This window comes from Gopherus flavomarginatus, chromosome 1 (assembly GCF_025201925.1).
Source record: "Gopherus flavomarginatus isolate rGopFla2 chromosome 1, rGopFla2.mat.asm, whole genome shotgun sequence".
NCBI classification, from domain to species: Eukaryota; Metazoa; Chordata; order Testudines; family Testudinidae; genus Gopherus; species Gopherus flavomarginatus.
In genome coordinates this window covers 251116190-251136873 of record NC_066617.1, presented here as the reverse complement: position 1 = coordinate 251136873, position 20684 = coordinate 251116190, and the positions used below count along the sequence as shown (strand labels likewise).

The 20684-nt window shown below is 45.1% G+C and overlaps 1 protein-coding gene across 2 annotated transcripts in view; it reads left to right on the top strand.

The window, feature by feature from the left end:
* The first annotated feature begins 14978 nt into the window (after window positions 1-14978).
* The window catches only part of LONRF2 (LON peptidase N-terminal domain and ring finger 2), a 45935-nt gene continuing 40229 nt past the window's right edge, over window positions 14979-20684 (top strand). Inside the window, exons 1-3 of one of the 2 annotated variants that reach the window (XM_050921862.1) lie at window positions 15617-15703; window positions 18698-18889; window positions 19852-19954. Coding sequence is in view for 1 of the 2 variants with exons in the window: in XM_050921853.1 (XP_050777810.1) it covers window positions 15034-15703 (670 nt within the window). In the remaining variant the exon portion in view is untranslated. Of the gene's footprint in view, window positions 15704-18697; window positions 18890-19851; window positions 19955-20684 lie in introns of both variants that reach the window. The other variant, XM_050921853.1, reaches the window with a different exon arrangement.

Below are 20684 nucleotides of genomic sequence, written 5' to 3'. Positions count from 1 at the left end.
TTCTCATGCCAAACTCCTCTGTGTGTTTTGTATTTGAATAATGTGTGTGTAATTAACTACAATAGGGCTGTTTTACTTTTGCCCAAATAGATCTTCCGTTGAGGGGAAACAGATCTCATGTGAATGCATTCCCTTATGTATCCTTCCTCTGCTTCTAACCAATGACTAGTGTGCATGAAAAATGTCATTGAATGTTCTGTGAAGGAGCTGACACCTGCACTTTGTAGAAAGGACAGAACAAGCAGGGCTCCTGCAGCTAGTTATTTCATGACTGGAACTAATTTTGGCCCTATTATGAGCAGGCTTAGGCCTAGAATTTACCATTTCTTGGATGGATAATAAATTAATCTGGACGAAAACACTGAATAAAAGGGTATCAAAGATAATCTCCTTTGTATTTGAGCTAACCTAGACACATGTAATTGGCTGCATTTAGCTGCCAATTTCTTATGGTGATTTTGCTTTTATTTACAAATGTATGCATGTAGTGGAACCAGATTTTAAAACACCCTTCAGCTCTGCCATCTTTTTGGTCAAGCAGTTGTAATTACCTCTCTCTGATTCCTCTTCTTGCAAGCAAACCTGTGTGTTCACTATTTTTTACTCCTTCTTAAAACCCTCCCCACCCCACAGAATCTTGTCAATTTCTTCAAAGAAAAAAACAGACAGTCCAAGGTGACATCTCTCCACCTCCTCACTCCTTTCCTCCATGATGCTCTCCTGTCACAGATACGTAAAGCTGTTTCCACATCTAACCATTCCACCTCCCTCAATCACTTCACACTCTCATCTCCTGACCTCTCTCTCACTCCTGCTCTCCTTCATCTCAGCCTCTCTCTCTTCAAACTGCATTGGTTTCAGCCTTGACCCTATCTGTCCCTTCAATTATTGCCCTATCTCCCTGTGACCCTTCGTCTCCAAACTCATACTGGCTGCGGATGGCACATTCAGTCTTAAATGCTTGTCCTCCAATTTCATTCTAGACTCCCTATGCTCTATTGAAATGGCTCTCTAATTACCTCTGCTTGGCTAGTTTTCAGGGCTATCCTCCTATTCTTCAACCTATTGGCTGCCTTGGAGGCTGTTGACCATAATCAGCACCACCACCTCAAAATCCTGTCGTAACTCCATCTTCTTTTCCTACCTTCAGATCACTCCTTCACTGGGTCTTCTTTCTCCCCACTCCCACTTTTGGCTAGGGTCCTTCAGGGCACTGTTCTTAGCCGCCCACTACAATCTCTTTCTTTCTTTCTTTCTTTCTTTCTTTCTATGGGTGACATCATCACAAACATGGCTTTAACTACCGTCTTGATGCTGATGACTCATAAATCTACCTCTCTATTGTGGGAGATGGGTATAATAGGCCAGTGGAGGCTCTGCCTCCCTTGGTGCTGCTGCTGCTGCCTGACCCCTGGTTGTGGAGTTTGGTGGGGAAGTTTTTGCTTTATTATGCCCCATGCAGGTTCTGGGGTGGCTGAGGAGGCGGTATGTGCTATTCAGCTTCCTAGGTTCATCAGTAATCTCCCTGTACTCCAGAAAGATTACTGATGAACCCAGGAAGCTGAGTAGCAAACACCACCTCCTCAGCCACCCCAGAACCTGCATGGGGCACATGAAAAGCTTCTGTGAGAGGCTTTTCCCTGCAGCAGCTTGGGGTCTGGAGAGTGGAGGCGCAGTGTGGCTGTGGCTGGCCTGCAGCTCCTCTGGGAGGAAAGAGGGGAGACTTGGGCTTCAGCTGACCTGGGGCTCTTCCAGGCAGGTGTGGTAGTGGGGCGCTCAGAACTCCTCTTGGTGTGGAGAGGGACTCATGGATCTGGTCATGGGGGAGGGGCAGGGGATCTCGGGACTCCAGCTGTGGGGGCTAGGGGAGAATGTGGGCAGAAGGGGCAGAGCTGGGGGCTAGCCTCTCCTAAGGGAGGGCTCCACCCACCGCCCATGCTCTCTACATCCAAACCAAAATCTCACCCTGTCTTGCTAACATCTTCTTGTGGATGCCCAGCCATTGATGATAACATAGCCAAAATTGGGTTCCCAATTGTTTCATCTGAAGCCTTCTTCTTTCCCTATTTTATTACAGTGGACAGCACCATTATCTTTCCTGTTGTTCAAGCCTGTAATTTTGGCTCCATCTTTTTTATGGTCCTCTCCTTTGACCCATAAATCCAAACTGTATTTAAATATTACCATTTCTTTCTGTGAGCTATTTCCAAGATCTGACCTTTCTTCTCTGCCCACACTGCCACAACTCTTGTTCAAGATCTGATCGTATCACACCTGACCTACTGTAATCCCCTCCTCTCTGGCCACTATACTTGCAAGTTTAGCCTTCCCCTCTTCAAGTCCATTCCAAATGTTTCTACTAAAATAATCTTTCTGGTTCATTGCTCTGTTACCCACTCTTTAAGTTCCTTCACTGCCTCCCCCTCTTCCATGGCCTAAAACAGAAACTCTTCACCCTTACTTTTGAAATCTTTAACAACTTAGGCAGGGCTGAGCTATGAGACCTTTTCACAAGGTCAGCTCCCTTCTTCATTCCACCAAGGATGCCCGCCTCAATCACCCAATTCTTTTCTTTTGAACAAGCATTTCATGCTTTCTGCTACACAGTCCTTTATAATTGTAAAAACTGAGTAAAAATATGGAAAGCCACCATCTTCTCCTCCTTCAAGTCCCTCCCCAGTACTCGTCTCTTCTGACCAGATCATGGCTAGGAAGGAGGAAATTATGACTGAAAACAATTCACATGTTGTTTTTCTTTGTCACGCTGTCCTTCTCCCCTCCACTCCCTGACATCAGGACATGCTTGTCTGTCTCATCCCCTAGCTGGTATGTCTTGTCTTTTAGACTGGAAATTCTTCGGGACAGGGATTGCCATCTTCTATATGTTGTACAGCATGTAGCATGAGGGGCTTAACCTGGCAAGCGTTTAGTCTCTACTGCAACATAAATGTTCAGTAAGTTTTGTTGTAGCTATAGATGTTGCACAATACAGCATGATCCTCTCTCATTGTTCCATACTATAATTTACAGGTCTGCCACCTTCACTCATCAGAGGTGCATGCTACAGTAAAAATGGGCAGGCTGTAGCATGGCTCCTGGGGGTACATTTTGTATAGCATCTGAGGAAAACACTGCATGATTCCCATGGATGAAAAAGGGTAACCTTAATTCTTTCCTGCAGCCCTAAGAACATCCTCATGCCAGAAGGCAAGAGGGTCATTTTATTCCTTTTATTTGGCACCACATAACTTGTGTCCTGTTGTTTTCAAATTTGTTGTATTTTTACTATAAACTAACTCCACGCTGTGTTTGAAGGGAAGGATGTGCTTTTATCTCTTTACAGAAGCAATGGACCATATCAGTTCTCTGAGCTGTCCAAGAGAGGGCTGGACACTTCAGGGCACATGGTCTGGGGAAAATTTGGGACTGCGAGTGTGTTGGGGTCACCTTGCTGGATATAATGAAAGCTGTTGAGAGCCGCTGTGGGGCTGTAGACAGGCGGCTGGGGTCAGACCTGCTGAACCAGGGCTGACTAGCACACAGACACTTCAGGGTGTGACTTGCATCCATGTAGGCTGGTTGACCATCCCAGGCTGGGAGCTAAAGCGGCAAAGCACTGTAAGGCAACCAAGGTTGCAGGACAAGTGGTGACGCAACCCCTTACTGGTCTGGATTGCACCCCCAGAAGTGTGACCCTTCCAGCTGCTGAAATAGAACCTCCTGTTTTCTTATTTGTCAGTGCTGTAATATATTCCCTGTGCTCCCTGCAATGTGATTTTTTTGGAAATGCTGTATCCGTGAGTTCACTGAAACAACGTCATCTTCTGAAGAACATTTATAGGAATACAGTAGAACCTCAGAGTAACAAACACCTCAAGAATGGAAGTTGTTTGCAACTCTGAAATGTTCATAATTCTGAACAAAATGATATGGTTGTTCTTTTAAAAGTTTACAACTTAACATTGACTGAATATAGCTTTGAAACTTCATTATGCAGAAGAAAAATCTTGCTTTTAACCATCTTAATTTAAATAAAACAAGCACAGAAATAGTTTCCTTACCTTGTCAAATCTTTTTATAACCTTTCCCTTTAGTTTTTTAGTAGTGTACATTTAACACTACTGTACAATATTTGCTTTTTTTTGTCTCTGCTGCCGGTGTACTTCCAGTTCCAAATGAGGTGTGTGGTTGACCAGTCAGTTTGTAACTCTGAGGTTCTACTGTACTTAGCAACATAACATAAGGGGACAAACAAGTCTCCCATAGGCAAACAACAATCTGCATATTAGTCTGCCTATAATTTATATTATACATTTTTTTATGCCGGACTAAAAGATTTATTGGAAAGTAAGAATTTTCAGGTAGGAAAACAAACCCCACATAATGATTCTAGGTCAAAATTCTCCTTTGGTTAACCCCATGTGACCCTACTGAAATGAAAGGCATTGTCTAGACATAAATAAAGTAGAATTTGGTCCTCTACAGGTAAATTATAGAAATCTGTCACCTCCAACTACTAGAGGGTAAAACTAATACATCCTTCCCATGTTCTCAAAAGTAACAGCATATAGCCCTGAGTGTACAAACATACAGAACTGTGCTGACATACTGCGTAATTCCTAGGTTTTAATAACTGAAGGAAGGCACAGATATTCTTCCAATTCAAGTTAAAATGTGGTGGGTTTTTTTTTTCTATCTTTTCTACTGCTGGTTCTGTGTGTTTAACCAATAGGTCTCTCTTGAAGAATGGGTACAATGCTCAGGACTGAAAAATAAGAAGGGAAATATAACTATATGAAAGTTAATGCAAGAGAGCACCTGAGAAGATAGTTATGTCCTATAGAGATATTCAGAAAGCATGCTGAGAAGCCCTGGGCTTATTTAGTTTATGGTCAGGTGAATATATATCATTAATAAGACTGATGTCTATATGGCAAAGACAGTTCTACTCCTGGGACAGTTCTGCAATTGTACATGTAAATGAGCTTTCTGTAGGTTCCATTCAGCCATGCCCAGCTTTTCCACAGAGGGCAGCCATGTGTGGAAAGGGAAGGAGAGAGACTCAGGAAATTAACCTCAGAGCACAGGCGGGACCTGGACCCGTAGTGCTTTTCAAAGATCTAGCTCTTTACCTTAATGTCAAATCTGGAGGCCATCTGTCTTTTTGTGGTGGGGGAGCTTGTGTACCGCCGGTAGTCTTTCCATTGAGTTATAAGGGTGCAATAGGATCTGGGATGGTCTCATGTTTGGAGTAGCCCAGACTCTGGGGAAGCCCTATACTTTTGTTCCTTTACCTATGTATTGGATCACTTTCCCCTTCCCTACAGCTGAAGTAAGGCAAAGAAATCTGCTTATGACATGAGGGCATCAGGGGCAACAGACTTGGCCACCCTGTCAAACCTCAAAAGGAAAGTACATGGAGATGTTATAATATGTTTATTCCCTTTGTAGGCTTAGAACGGTTAGTGGGGAGTTGTCCAAATTGCTTACCCTTCCCCACCCCCAATCAAAAGCATTACATTACAGCATACTTATCAAATATCCTTCATTTCAACTGTAGCGTTCCATATGTTCCACACAAAGTTGATGTCCCCGCTGTTTTATTGTTGAAAATTATTTACACTGGAAATAAATCATTATGTTAAGGTTATAGAGTTATGTATGCCAGTGGCTCTCAGCCTTTCCAGACTACTGTACCCCTTTCAAGAGTCTGACTGATCTTGTGTACCCCCCAAGTTTGACTTCACTTTAAAACTACTTGCTTACAAAATCAGACATAAAAATACAGAAGTGCCACAGCACTCTAGTACTGAAAAATTGCTTATATATTTATAAAATAAATCAATTTGAATATAAATATTTTACTCACATTTCAGTGTATAGCATATAGAGCAATATAAACAAGCCATTGTATGAAATTTTAGTTCATACTGACTTTGCTAGTGCTTTGTCTGTAGCTTCTTGTAAACCTAGGCAAATATCTGGATGAGTTGATGCAACCCGTGGAAGACCTCTGTGTACCCCTAGGGGTATCCGTACCCCGGCTGCAAACAATTGATGTATGCTATAGGAATGAATGCATTCCACAACATTTTCAGTTGCTTAAGCTAATAATTCTTTTATCCTTTATTTTGAGTCTTTGCCACAGATTACACCCCACATTTGAGCCTTGGCAGGTTGAGAAGTGTGGAGCAGTCATGACTTCTAACTGGCTATACTTTTTAATTGAGCTGGATTGGTAGTGTGCCCTTCCATCGTCTGTATTTCAAGATCAGTCAGCTTTCCTTCATTGTTACTGAGTCCGTATACAATATTCAATACATGTGAACATCTATTACTGAACACCACTAGATGTCTCCTACAACTATTCATCACTCAAGCACCAGTTCAGCAAAGTATTTAGGCATGTGCTTAAATCTTTCTGTTCAACAATGTACTTGAGTGTGTGATTTTGGACTCCTTTGGAAAAGCTGCCTATTTAACGATTAACTAAACAGTTGCCCATGTTTTCCTAGGTGGTTCTTATGATAGACAACTTATACAAGAGAACCTTCCACCTGGGTATCGCTGCCTGTTGGCACGCAGAAGATCTGGAAAGCGCAAGCAACAAGATGAAATACAGAGCACATGAGCAAAAGTGATAATGTATTTATTTTTATAGCTCTGCAGCCCATTATAACAGAAAATATCTATGGTCTTCCAGACCATGAACATTCCAGAAAGCTATTGGTTCTGGTTTTTTTAAGAAGACTGGTCTATTCAGCAGAAAGTGACCCAGCACAGAGGAGTGAAAGCTCCCTGACTCCATGGCGGAATGTTGTGGAGCTGCTCAGGGGACAAGAGACTTCATTTAAAATGTACTACCTGCTTCCCACAGCTCCCTGCAGTGTGATATCAGAGTGTCTTCCAACCTAGCATGCTCTAGGGCTGACATAACTCTTGTGTAACACTTTGCTGGAAAACTGACTGGCTCTCTGTGCTCACCTAGAAAGAATGGGAACTCTTCTGCCCCACCCATCCGCAATCTTGCAGTCAGAAAGCTTCATCTGAATGTCAACCCAATAGGGTGCACCCATTGATTTGTATCTTTTGTAGGACAGGTTGCTAATAACAATTTTCAGGCCATGTTGGCCCTCTTCGACTTCCTTGCTGACAGCTCTAATCCTAAAGTTGTCAGCCCAATGAATACTTCATTCAGGATATGTCCCCTTTAAATTTCTTCTCTATTTGACTCCTCTATTTGGATAAAGATAGGGAGCAAGGAGCTTGGGAATTAGGAGACTGGGGCAAAGAGCTAGGGAGTGAGTGTAGGGGAGATTGGGATTGGCTGGGGAGCCCAGGGAGGGAGACTGGGAGCCAGTGTGGGGAAGGGAGAGACCGATTGATGAGGAGCCGGGAGCGGGGAACTGGGAGTGGCTGGACAATGAGACTGGACATGGTATGGTAAGGGGTAGAGACTGGTACTCAGGCAGCAAACCCAGAGGGCATGACTAAGGCTGATTGGGTGAGCAGACTGGGACTGGGATGAGAAGCCTGGGGACTGGATAGGCAAGGAAAATGAGGTTGGAACAAGGCACCTGGAGTGGTGAAGAGAAGAACTGTGACAAGGTAAGGTTGGAGGGAGTGGGGCCGAGGGAGTCATGCTTCGGAGAAATGGGAAGAAGACTCTGTGTCCACTAGAGCACACTCCCCTCCAAAGTCTGAACTTTAACCTGAGATTCCTCTACTGTCAGCACCTATCTGTGAAACTCACAGGCAGAGTGTGTGTTGTGTCCCCCTCTAGTGCTGGCTCTCATAGTGGATGCCAACCTACTACAACTGTCAGTTACTCTATTAGCTCAAGCAGTAGCGGTCTCTGTGGTGGATCCAAAGGTCCCAACCTTACTAAGGACTCGTGAGTGTGACTAGGATAACATTTGTTTTTCAACTTGCTCTGTTAAACACCTAGAGAATTAAACACACAAAAACTGTTTAAAGAGCATTATTAAGGTCGCAATGTCAATCATTATTAATGTCAAACTTTATTAAGGTCGCAATGTCAAAAGTTAGGAAAGACGGTAAAGACGGTACCATAATGTATATGCAAAAGGGTGCTGAATTAAAATTTTACTTGCACAGATAACCTTAATTTTGGTATTTCCTAACTTTTGGGTATTTGACTTTATAACCTTAATAATGTTCTTTTAATGTAGTTTGTGTGTGTGTAATATTACATATCTTTGTAATTCCACCATTAACTTTTTGTCAGCCAATAAAAAGCAGACTGCCTCCACAAGGCCAACAAAACAAAACATATTTGGAGTTTGTGGGCTAATGCCATTTTGGAGTTAAAAAAAAGTTAAATGTTCAAAAAAATCCAGCTCTTTGAAATTCTTAAACTGTGTAATTTTGAAGTTCCTTTTCCAGTCTTGCTCCCCAAAACTTTTCAACAACTATACTCTGGGATAATATGTGGCACAGGAAAGCTCAGGGGATTAGTTTGTTAGGGGAAGCTGGGTGTGGGAAATTTGAAAATGGGGGGTGATAGTTTGATGCTAGGTTCCCATTAACTATGAAGTGGCTAATTTTACTATGAATAAACTAGTGGCATAGGCCCCTGTGAATCTCTTAGAAAGTAGGCAGACTCATGCAGATCTAGAACTAGCATTATGAAGCCACTACTGAGAGGGAATAGGGAGCAGCTTCCAAGGCCCCACCACTGTGATGGCTAATTTTGGCAGAATGGGGCTCTTAGGCCTTGATTCAGCCCCACAGAAGTCAATACCATTGACTTCAATGGGGGTGGACACGTGTTTGTTCCCCTATTATCGACGGTAAAAGCAGCAGTGGGTGAATACCCACTTCCTCAGAAAGCTCATGCTCCAAAACGTCTGTTAGTCTATAAGGTGCCACAGGATTCTTTGCTGCTTTTACAGATCCAGACTAACACAGCTACCCCTCTGATATATAATAGACTATATCTTAACCCTGTAGAATGGCTCCAGTTAAAATAAATTAAAAGTTCAGTTTAATTTCACAGTTACAGTCAGGGTCAAGTTTTAATTAGAGACTCTAGAAGAGTAGAGATTATTACTGAAACATGCCCTGGGGCTTTAACCACAAATTACTTTTGGTTTACTGGGGTTTTTGTGTGTGTGTGATGAAATACTTGTGAACCTGGTTTCCTAATGATTCAAGTTGTCATAGGGCTGGAGCACACAGCTTCATGGCACCCTTGGTCCAGAACTCCTGACAGGATTTCTTCTTGATGAAGAAATAACCCTGCTCAGGTGGCCACTAAGCTGACTGAACAAATATTATTTATCTTTTCTTTGTTTAATTACAATGTATTTTTGTTTGCTTTAGAATATCAATCTACTTTGAAAACTGTTAGTACTAAATACAGTTTTTTCCACCTAGAACTATCTGGTTCCTATAGCACCGTCACCTCCAGATTTATCTCCTGGTTAGCTCCTCAGCTAGTGGCAGCTCTCTTCTCCCTTCCTTTTGCTGTTATCCCTTGTCCATTTCACCACATTCGCATCAGACCATCAGCTTTCCTCTCTGACACACTTTTTATTCAAACTACTACTGTCTGCTATAACTTGCTCTCCAGGAAGATTTTTCAGGGAAAGGATTTTACTCAAAAGCTGAAACAGAAGTGAGAAGTGTTCCTTGAATTTATGGGGTTTACATATGCCCCTTTAAGATGAGCTGTTAGGGTGAGCTAATTCTTACTGGCATAGCATAGCAGCACCAAGTCAAAGACAACAGTGGCAGCTGGGAAACAGCAGCTGAGGAGTAGAACACAATGCAGGGGAATAGGCTCTGCCATCACTAGGTCCACAGGATTTGATTCACAGAGGGACTTGGGCACTTAACTGTCTCTTTAGGTGCCTAAATATGAAAATTAGGTGCCAATATCATTTTAGCCCCCCCCCCCCCCCCCGCTCAGCTGCCACCTAACCCTGTAAGGTGCCTAAATTCCCTAAATGCCAATGTTTCACTGGCAGGCATGGGCACAACCACTTCAGTCCTGATGCTGCCAAGCAGCTCGATGCCCTCACACCTAAGTTGCAGCAGGATTCACAAACAAGGCATTTCCCTGCCTCTCTGAAATGCAGGGCCTGATCCAGTAGGCACATGCCTAATAACCCACACAATTGACTTCTGGGGGTGAGAATTTGGTGGGGGGGGGGGTGGCTAGTGTGTTATTTGACCCAGAGTGATTAGGGCACTCGGCTGGGATCCTTACTCTGCCTGATTTGGCAGAGACACTTGAACTCTGATCTCATATAACCCAAGTGAGTGAGAGGTGGGGACTTTCTTGACCTCTCCTGTTGGAGCTGTTCTCCTTTGTATAAATAATTCAGCATTTGCTGAAATAGGAATTTGAACCCGACTCTCCTGGGCTATAGAGTCAAGCTCTCATTTTCTTTTTCCTTCCCAATGAATATTTAGTTGTTTATACAAAGTGAAACAGCTTCAATGGGAAAAAGTAAGACCCACACCACAGCACCTTGGTGGGAACTAGGAGACCTTGGTTCAAGTCCCTGTTTTAAATCAGGTAGAGTAAGAATTTGAAAACAGGTCTCCCATAGCCCAAGTGGGTGCCCTAACCACTGGACTATAAATGGGTGTGTGGATGGGGATCTCTCTCCATTTTTTTCACAAAGGCTGCCCTGGCTTAGACACCCATCTCCAGGATAGGGTTTATGGCTGTGAATCCTGATTTGAGGTAGTTTCCTTCTAGAGCCTTGTCTGTCACTTAAGTGTTTAGCTGTCTGTGGATCTGAGCCCTAAGCCCTGCCCCTTTCTTCTGCATGTCACTGCTGGCTAGCTTAGGCACTCTTAGCTTGCTGGCTTTTAAGAATCCTTTCTTGGGTGCCTAACTCTCCCCATACAATGAATGGAAATGAGGAGAGGCTAGGGACCTAGCTCTCATCTGTGAATGCCACTGGATGGCATGGCATCTAAGACTGTCGTTTGTGAATCTAGTCATCAAGAGATACTTAAGAATGAGATATTTCTTCCCGCAACACTGGGGAGAGAAGAACAGAGTACCAAAAGTGAGAGAGAAAGGCAAGTGTGTTCAGACATTAGTAATGGTTGAGCTCGGTACAGGAAAAACAGGGAGGAATATAAGGCAGTCAGATTGCAGAAAGATAATTCTGTTCTCTGACAAGTAGAAAGAGGCTGTTTTAATAAAATAGACCTTACATCCCAGGGGAATAAATTAGGAGAATGTTGATTATATTACTAATTAAAGGGCTTTGGAAAATGGACTTAGTGAAAGGCACTCCTGGAGAGTACTCAGCAAGTAAGGATGAGAAAAGACTTGCAGCCATTCCAGTTAGTCATCACATAAAACAGCAGCAAATTCAATAACTGGATTATACTGTAATAATTGGGCCTACAAATTTATCCCACATGTGAGCCTAAATGTGGGAGAGTGGATAAAAAGTGACAAAATATTCCAATAACATATAACAATAAATGCTGATGGGGAAAGGTACAAAAGGAAGACAGAAATACTAAATAGTCCAAGCAAAAAAGCATACTGATATAACTCGAGGAATATGTTAAGATCATGTCCGGTAAACAAGAGAAGTGTGGGATTTGAAATCAATGTACCAAAATTGATGTGTTTGGAAATTAAACCTATTGGGGGACAACATAATGAAGTAATGGATTATTCCACTCATCATTCATTTTGGGGTTCTTAAAAAGAAAATGCTTTTGGGGGGAAAGTAGCAGAAGAAGCTGTCCACCAAAAATTGCAGCAGTGAACTTTAGCATCATGATTGCCACCCACACCGTCTACTAGGACTCTAGGATCTACCATCACACCATTAGGCCTTCATAGCTGATCATGATACTCTGAGCAGACTGAGGGACCTAGATGCCACCTCCATCTGTGTTGGCTAAATCCCAACTACCACTTGGGATATGAGACTTTCTTTCTTAGATACACACTCCTTGTGTGTCCTTTTTCTTCCTCACCTTATTTCTTCTCTTTCCTCTCTTCTCTCTTCTTTTCCCTCCTTCTATCTAGTAAGAATATCTCTCTTCTTTTTCCTCCTTTTGTCTAATAACAATCTGGCTTAACCAGCCAACACTGTATATTTTGCAACACTGCTGTAAGCCAGTGACTAGACAGGCAACTAAAAGCAATGCCCTTAACGGCCTGAGACAGGTACAGCTTCGCCAGGTCTGAGTAACTGTGGTCCGTGAGCTCCATTCAGGTGGTCCACAAACAGTTCCCTCTAAGTGTGTAGCTGGGCAGCCGCACACGAGAGAATGAAGGACCATCCACCTAATTAGTTGAGCTGCGCAGGCGGGGCTCCACTAATTAGGTGTTTGGACCGTGGAGAAGACGCACATGTAAGGTGAACTGGTGGCCTGGGGGGGAATAGAGGGTAGGTGGGAGGGGGCAATGGAGTGAGAAGAGGGGTTGGGGGGAATTTGGGACCTGCAGGGCTGCAGTGGCCAGACAAAGAGGTGACTTTCCCCAGCTCCAGGGCTGCGGCTGCCAGGGAGAGATGGCCCTCCTTCCCAGCCTCAGCTCTGTGGCTGCTGTGGTGGGGGGAGAGACGGAGAGACCCTCCTCCTTCCCAGTCCCAGCTTGGGGGCTGTCGTGGCAGCGAAGAGAGGGCATATTCATCGCATTAGAAAGGCAAGACCACTGATATTAAAATATGAGTTGTGTGCTTTTATTTGTAGAACCCCAAAATGTTAATTATTAAGTTAGTTTTTATATAGCACTTTTATCCAAAGCGCTTTACAATAATTAGCTAACGGTACAAACAAAATTTGGAAAGATCATTAAGTGGTCCGCCGAGACCCTCCGTAATTTTCAAGTGCTCAGCGGAAAAAAAAGTTTGAGAACCACTGGATTAGAGCATAAACTGTGCCTGTGTTCCTCCAGCAGTGAGGTTACAAATGAGAGCTCAGCACTACACACAGAAGCTGCATTAGCTATCCCTGCTGTTCATTTCTCTCCTCTTTGTGTGTGTTTGTCTTTCAGGAAAGGGGATCAGATTTCAGCAACAAGAGCTCCAGTCCACATCAAATAACCTGTTCTCTTTCCCCCCAAAAGACAGTTATTACATTCTTATGTCCATCTAAAAGTCTTTCAGATGGGAGAAGAGGGAGTGTCTTTTAAAATCTCTCTCCAGGTAAAGGGAAAGAGAACAAGGTACATTGTTAAAATGAAGGCTTTATTTAAATAATTAATATTTCAAATGCTTTAACTGGTCCCTTCTTTTTTGTATCTTTAATAAAAGGTCAAACATTGTAATGATGAGTTTGCCATGGTACTAAGCAGCCTGAGGTCTCTATATACCAAACCTTGTTTAAATATGGATAGTGACAGGGTCATGTTAACACCCTTCCATCTAAATTAGTAGAATAGTTATTGTTCTCTACTGTCACATGGGTTAGTATTGGTAGCAAAAACCTTGTATCAAGATAGACAGCCTTACAACTGAGGTGTATAGCCACCCCAGAGCAACTAGAAGACACTTAGAGAAATCAGTGGCTCCGCCTTTCCAGAAGAGTAAAGAGAGTTGTCAGAAAGGGTCCCTTTGCTAGGAACCAAGGACGGGAGCAGGAGGCAGAATCAGCAAAAGTTCTGCCACTCCAGCTCAGAATTCCAGGAGCCAGAGGATAACTCTGAGAAACGGCTCAACCGAGATGCTTGGGGTTGATCCCATCGTCATCAGCCTCCCAAGATCTCCTCACTGGTCCTTGCCAAGATGCACCACAACGTAGTGGAACAAAATGCTCCATCGCCTTCTGCCTAGAAGATGTAGGAAGTGGAGAATGTGAATAGAGTCTGCTCAGCCTGGTCTCTTCAACAAAATGGGAGCAATGGTATTCAATCCTGCATTAAGGTCCTATCATAGTAGGGCAAGTAAACATCCCTAGAAAGGGACTGATGAAACTTTCAAAGGATACCAATATTTTGGACACTAGTAGCCTAGAGCCAGTGAGGGTGTGAATAATGGTGCAAGAGTTGCAGGAATGCAGGAAATTGACAGAGCTGAAGACAGATCAGACCTCTAACTGCTGGCTGGTAAAGAGGTGGGGCCACAAAGAAAAAGGCTGTTGGTTGGGAATTTGTCTTGGGGAAATTGGCAAATACGCCTCCTATTGTGCAGCTGTACTTGGAAAAGTGACTATGAAAAACAGCACTTTCTTACTTACCTGATCTGCTCCTTGTTCCTCAGAATAATTTCTGCATGCCTGCATGCACTATCGACTAAAATAAATCTTGTCTCCTTTTTACTCCTGTTAGCCCTGCAGAAACAGCTGGTTTCCATTCGGACTCACGCATCATCTGCTTTTAACTAAGCTCCGCGTGCATTATCTTTTACCGCCGCTGCTGCTGCTGCTGCTGCACCACCCATAAAGCATGACTTTCAGATCCCAAACTGAGTTGGCAGCGGCTGGAAGCAACATTTGACATATGAGCTGAGCGACTGGGAAAAGGGCTCAGTGAGAAGCAACAGCGCAGGAACTTTAATCTGCTCTTTTCACAAACTGTGCGCGGGGGGCGGGGGGTGTACTAACGCCTGCCCCCTTCGGCACCAGAGCAAGTCAGGGGTCCAGCCGGGGGCTGATGTCCCTCCAGTTGCTAAGTCGAGCCAGGAGGGGGCCTTTCCCCTCCACGCAGAGGGGCTTGCAGCGGCGGGGCGCTCTGTGCAGCGGAGCGTCCCCAGCACAGGCCTTTGCGCGGCACCGAGCAGGCTTCCAGCCGCAGGGGGCTCCCCTCGCTCAGCCCGGCGGGGAGGGGGGTGCGCGCTGCCATCTCCGGGCCGCCGCTCCCCACCGCGGCGCTGGGCAGGAGGCGGCACCGCCCCGGGCGGGGGCGCGTCACACACCCATTACATAATAAATAAGCCGGTGGGGGGCGGGCGGTGCCCGCGACAGGAGGGAGCGAGCGAGCGAGCGAGGCAGCGCCGCCCCCCGGGCCGGAGCCTGCCGGGAAGGAGGCGCGGGCGGGCGGCATGGCGTAGGGGCCGGGGCGGCCCGGCGAGCGAAGCGGGCGGCATGGAGCCGAGCCCCGGGCCCTGCGCCGAGATGCTGCAGGTGGCCGAGGAGGCCTTTCGCGGCGGCAACTTCGAGCTGGCGGCCGAGATCTACGGCTCGCAGCTGGCCGAGCTGCCGCAGCCCGAGCGGGGCCTCTGCCTGCGCCGGGGGGACGCGCTGGCCCGCGCCGGCCGCATGGCCGAGGCCCTGGAGGCCTACAGCGCCGCCGCCCGGCTGGCCCGCCTGCGGCCCGAGGAGCTGCGGGAGCTGGCGGAGAGCCTGGCCCTCCGCCTCCGCGAGAAGGCGCTGCGCCTGCCGCCCTGGCCCGCCGGCGGCCCCGAGGGGGCGGGCGAGGCGCTGAGCGACCCCGCCTGCTGCCGCCCGCCGGAGCTGCTCGGCTGCCCCCTGTGCCGGCGGCTGCTCTGCGAGCCGGTGACTCTGCACTGCGGCCACACCCGCTGCCGGCGCTGCGCCGAGCCCGGCGACTGCGGCCGCTGCCCCCGGCCCCGCCGCGCCGCCGACGCCCCCGGCCCCGCCAGCGCCCGGGTCAACGTGGTGCTGGGCAACCTGCTGGAGAAGTGGCTGGAGGGCGAGAGCCGGACGCGGCGGCTCCGCGCCGAGGGAGACGAACTGCGGGACAGACAAGAGCTGCCGGCTGCGCTGGAGAAATACAACCAGGCCCTGGAGACCGGTGAGTGTCCGCCCGGCCCCGGCCTTCCTGCGCGGGGCCCTCCGCCCTAGCCCTGCCCGCGGCCAGGCTGCAGCAGCAGCCCCCGGCCCGGCCTCCCCCAGTGGCCTTTGTCTCTAGGCGCTGCCCTGTGTTAAGGCCACGTGGGTCAGTGTGTCCAAGCGGCGCCTGCTGCTGCTGCCGCTGCCTGGTTCTAAGTTGAGCCTCCACTTCATACCGCCGCTGTCCTAAACCATTTCCCTTGTCGTGCTACCCGGCCCAGAGGCCGGACACGGTGTAGTGGATTCAGGGAGTTTAGTGACGAACACCCGTGTACTCCAGGGAGAGGAGTGGATGAGCTGCTTCAGCTAGCCTAGGTGCACTCTGTCAAAAAAAGGGGTTGCAGTGACCCCTTACAGATCCGCATGCACGTCAACCTGTTGGAACAGGTCCCTTATGTGGATATAAGGTGTATGTGTTAAGAGGCTAGAATGGTTCTTTGACTGTTCAATTCTTTAGTACCCTTACCTTCTCCGTTACCTCCCCCTTTCCACCCTGCTCCTGCAGTGCTGCATGCTGCTGTGGTCACAGTACATTTTGGGGTCACCTGGGCAGCAGCTAAAGAAGGGAGTGGGTGCTTTCTGCTTTGCCAAACTCTGCCACTCTGTACATATATAGAGGAATTCAACCTGAAATTCTAGTCGGTGTCAATGAGTTACACAATTTTTGATGCTACACCTGGCCTTACGTTGTCCTGCCAGTTTCTAGGCTTTACCATCGGTCAAAGTTTCTTTCCCTCCTCTGAACTTATGGGTACAAATGTGAGGATCTGCATGGACACTTCTAAGCTTAATTACTAGCTTAGATCTGGTATACACTGCCACCACCCAGAATTCCAGTGTCTGGGGCACCCTCTGTCCCCCCAAAACTTCATTCCCTCCCTGGGTTGCCTTGAGGGACTTTACCAGTTCCCTGATGAACACAGATCCAAACCCCTTGGATCTTAAAACAAGGAGAAATTTAACCATCCCCCCTCCTTTCCCCCAGCAATCCCTGATGAGTCCAGATCCAATCCCTTTGGATCTTAAAACAAGGAAAAATCCATCAGGTTCTTAAAAAGAAAGCTTTTAATTAAAAAAAGAAAGGTAAAAATTATCTCTGTAAAATCAGAATGGAAAATGCTTTACAGGGTAATCAGATTCCTATAGACCAGAGGGGTGCCCCCCCCACCCCCGCCTTAGGTTCAAAGTTACAGCAAACAGAGGTAAAATCCTTCCAGCAAAAAGAAACATTTACAAGTTGAGAAAAAAAACATAAGACTAACACGCCTTGCCTGGCTAATTACTTACAAGTTTGAAACATGAGAGACTGATTCAGAAAGATTTGAAGAGCCTGGATGGACGGCTGGTCCCTCTTAGTCCCAAGAGCGAACAACAACACCACAAAGAGCACAAACAAAAGACTTCCCTCCACCAAGATTTGAAAGTATCTTGTCCCCCTATTGGTCCTGTGGTCAGGTGTCAGCCAGGTTTACTGAGCTTCTTAACCCTTTACAGGTAAAAGAGACATTAACCCTTAACTATCTGTTTATGACACCATCACATTTTTCTTTAAAAATAGAACAGCAAGAGCAGCAAAACCTTTCTCCTGTTGGTGTGTGAAAGATCCAGGCAAACGGTATATCTGGGGAAACTCAAGGTGCTGTCAAATGAATTGAAATAAGAGACTATCTTCTTTTTAGTTAAGTTAGAAGTCTAGATACAGTCTAGTGTACTTTAATATAGTAATTACATTCACCTCTTAAAATTGATTGTGTTCCTTAATAGCATGGGGGAGGTCTCATCCCTTTCTAGTAATGAATAGTGAAGCAATACAATTCATTTAGTATTTGTACTATGTTACATATTTTTACCTGGGACAATATAGACAGACCAGTCAGTTTTGCAATTTGTGTCCACTTAACATGGGTTCTCATTGCTTACTCAACACTGCAGTTGATTGACTTGTAAACATAGACAGGGACTGTTTGTTCTTTGCGGTCAATAGTGGAATAGCAAAGCAGCATGGAAATATATCCGGTACTGTCTTGTTATTGAAATGTAGTGGTCATGGAAGTATTTCTACTGGTTTTGACCTGTGAAAACTTTATTTTGAAAACCTGTGTTGAAAAATGCCCTATTTAATATAGCTTAAATAGTTTAACTTACATAAGCAAAATTGAAACAGGGCACTCTTGAATCAATATAAGTGTCCACACACAGACGTGCACTGAAATATCAAAAAGTGTGAATTACCACTTTAATTATTTTGGTGTAAGTTTGTGTAGACAAGCTGCTAGAGTATTTCTTCATTCTCTCTCTGAAATGGTTTTGTGAGTCTTTATGCCTCAAAAGTTATAGTAAAATTATACCCAATATCTTAAAAGTTTGTTTCAAAGAAAAGTCTGGTATTTGGAATGTGCAAGAATATAAATACAAACCTAGCACTGTATTTGGAATTGCACTGCCAAGTAACATTCACCAGTATGACAAATTTCAAATGAAGGATTAATTCTGGCCTTGTAAAATTGTGCAAATAGCTTAAAACACCAGTTCTTACTGTGGTCTGCAGACCACTCCTTGATGATTTGTGGAGAGTTGGCAGGTTACACTGCCCTAAGAGCACCTTTTTAATAGATACATGTGCTTTTAAAAAAAACAAACAAACCTCAAAACCTGGCTTTGAAAGAGCCAGTGTTTCACAGGAAGAGGAAAGGAAACAGGCACCATCTTGATCGCTTTCTTGAGTGGTAACAGCTAATTTAGATCTCATCATTTTATATGTATAGTTGGGCTTATGCTTTCCAATGTGCATTACTTTGCATTTATCAACATTGAATTTCATCTGCCATTTTGTTGCCCAGTCACCCAGTTTTGAGAGATCCCTTTGTAGCTCTTTGCGGTCTGCCTGGGTCTTACAAAATTACTAAAGATAGTTATCTACAAATTTTGCCACCTCACTGTTTACTCCTTTTTCCAGATCATTTATGAATATGTTGAATAGCACTGGTCCCAGAACAGACCCCTGAGGGACACCACTATTTACCTGTCTTCGCTCTGAAAACTGACCATTTATACGTATCCTTTGATTCGTATCTTTTAACCAGTTAACGGTCCATGAGCGCATCTTCCCTCTTATCCTGTGGCAGCTTACTTTGCCTAAGAGTCTTTGGTGAGGGACCTTGTCAAAGGCTTTTTGAAAATCTAAGTACACTATATCCGCTGGATCCCCTTGGTCCACGTGTTTGTTGACCCCCCTCAAAGAATTCTAGTACATTGAGGCATGTTTTCCCTTTACTAAAATCATGTTGACTCTTCCTTCACAAATTATGTTCATCTATATGTCTGACAATATTGTTCTTTATTATAGTTTCAACTATTTTGACCGGTACTTAAGTCAGGTTTACAGGCCTATAATTGCCAGGATCACCTCTGGAGCCCTTTTTAAAAATTGGCATCACATTAGTTATCCTCCAGTCATCTGGTACAGAAACTGATTTAAATGATAAGTTACAGACTACAGTTAGTCGTTCTGCAATTTCACATTTGAGTTCCTTCAGAACTCTTGGGTGAATACCATCTGGTCCTGGTAATTTATTGTTGTTTAATTTATCAATTTGTTCCAAAACCACCTCTAATGATACCTCAATCTGGGACAACTCCTCAGATCTGTCACCTAAAAAGAATGGTCCATCAGTGGATTGCAGGAATGGTGTCCCTAGCCTCTGTTTGCCAGAAACTGGGAATAAGTGATGGGATGGATCACTTGATAATTGCCTGTTCTGTTCATTCACTCTGGGGCACCTGGCACTGTTCACTGTCAGAAAACCGGATACTAGACTAGATGGATCCTTGGCCTAATCTAGTAGGGCCATTCTTATGTTCTGTTCTTCTGCGGCTGGAGGTGCCAGTAGTAGAGATGCCTAGGGCAGAAGAGAACCAATTGGTAGGGTACCATGTGGAGGTAGAAGAAAAGGATCTGGGGAATGGAGGACCAAGCAGTACAGTAGTAATGTGCTATGGAGAGAAGAGGAGAATAGCGGGGAGGTGGAGATAAAGTGAAAAACAAAAGTAGAATGATTGTCTTTTTTAAAAAAGAGTGACAAAATACTGCTTCTTGTATCCTTGTCACAGACTAGACATGTTTCCAGAACTGTGCACAAGCAATGGCTGTTTCTGTCATTACAACGAGGTCCTCCTTTATACAGGTCTCCCCAAGGAGTCTGCAAAAAAGCAGGTGATCTCTGGTCTGCACTTCACCACATTCGCATGTATTAGTGTTTAGAGTAGCCCCATTTGATCATGTTAGTCTTTGATCTACAAGTTTGAGTACATAGGTGGTTCAGACATCACCATGTTAAATAGACTTTATCAGCCCCTCCAGGAAGGTCCTCTTGAAGTTACAAATCTGTTTCAGTGCATCTGACTGCATGCAGTCTTTCATTCCATAACTCAATAGTGCCTTGCCAGCTGTTGTATCCAAAGGCACAACACTGGCCATGAAACTCTTTTGTGATTTAAGGCATTTGGTTACTCCTCTGTGACCATGTAGTGGATGCCACCTGCTGTGATCTTTCGCTTTGGCTTGCTACCTTCCTCTTGATACCAGGTGGTGCAACACCAGCCAGTAAGTACAGGCTATCCTTTGGTCTTGGCTTTAGACATCCTGTTTTTACATGACAGCTGTCATTTAGGACAAGATCTAGTTTCTTATCATGGATGGATCATTCGCACACTGGACATGCATACTCTGCAATGGAGTAGCACACAGCAATAGCAATGGTTTGTAAAGTAGCTGGATAGCTCCCTGCTCTGAGGTGACCAACTTTCAAAGAATGTTGTTGCAGACACTAACTTTTCCTTTCACCTTCTCTACATGTGCTTTGAAGGAAAGCATTTGGTCCAAGGTCATCCCCAGGTAGACAGTGTTTGGGTGATTAGCCAATGGGATTCCATTCCAGTTGGTG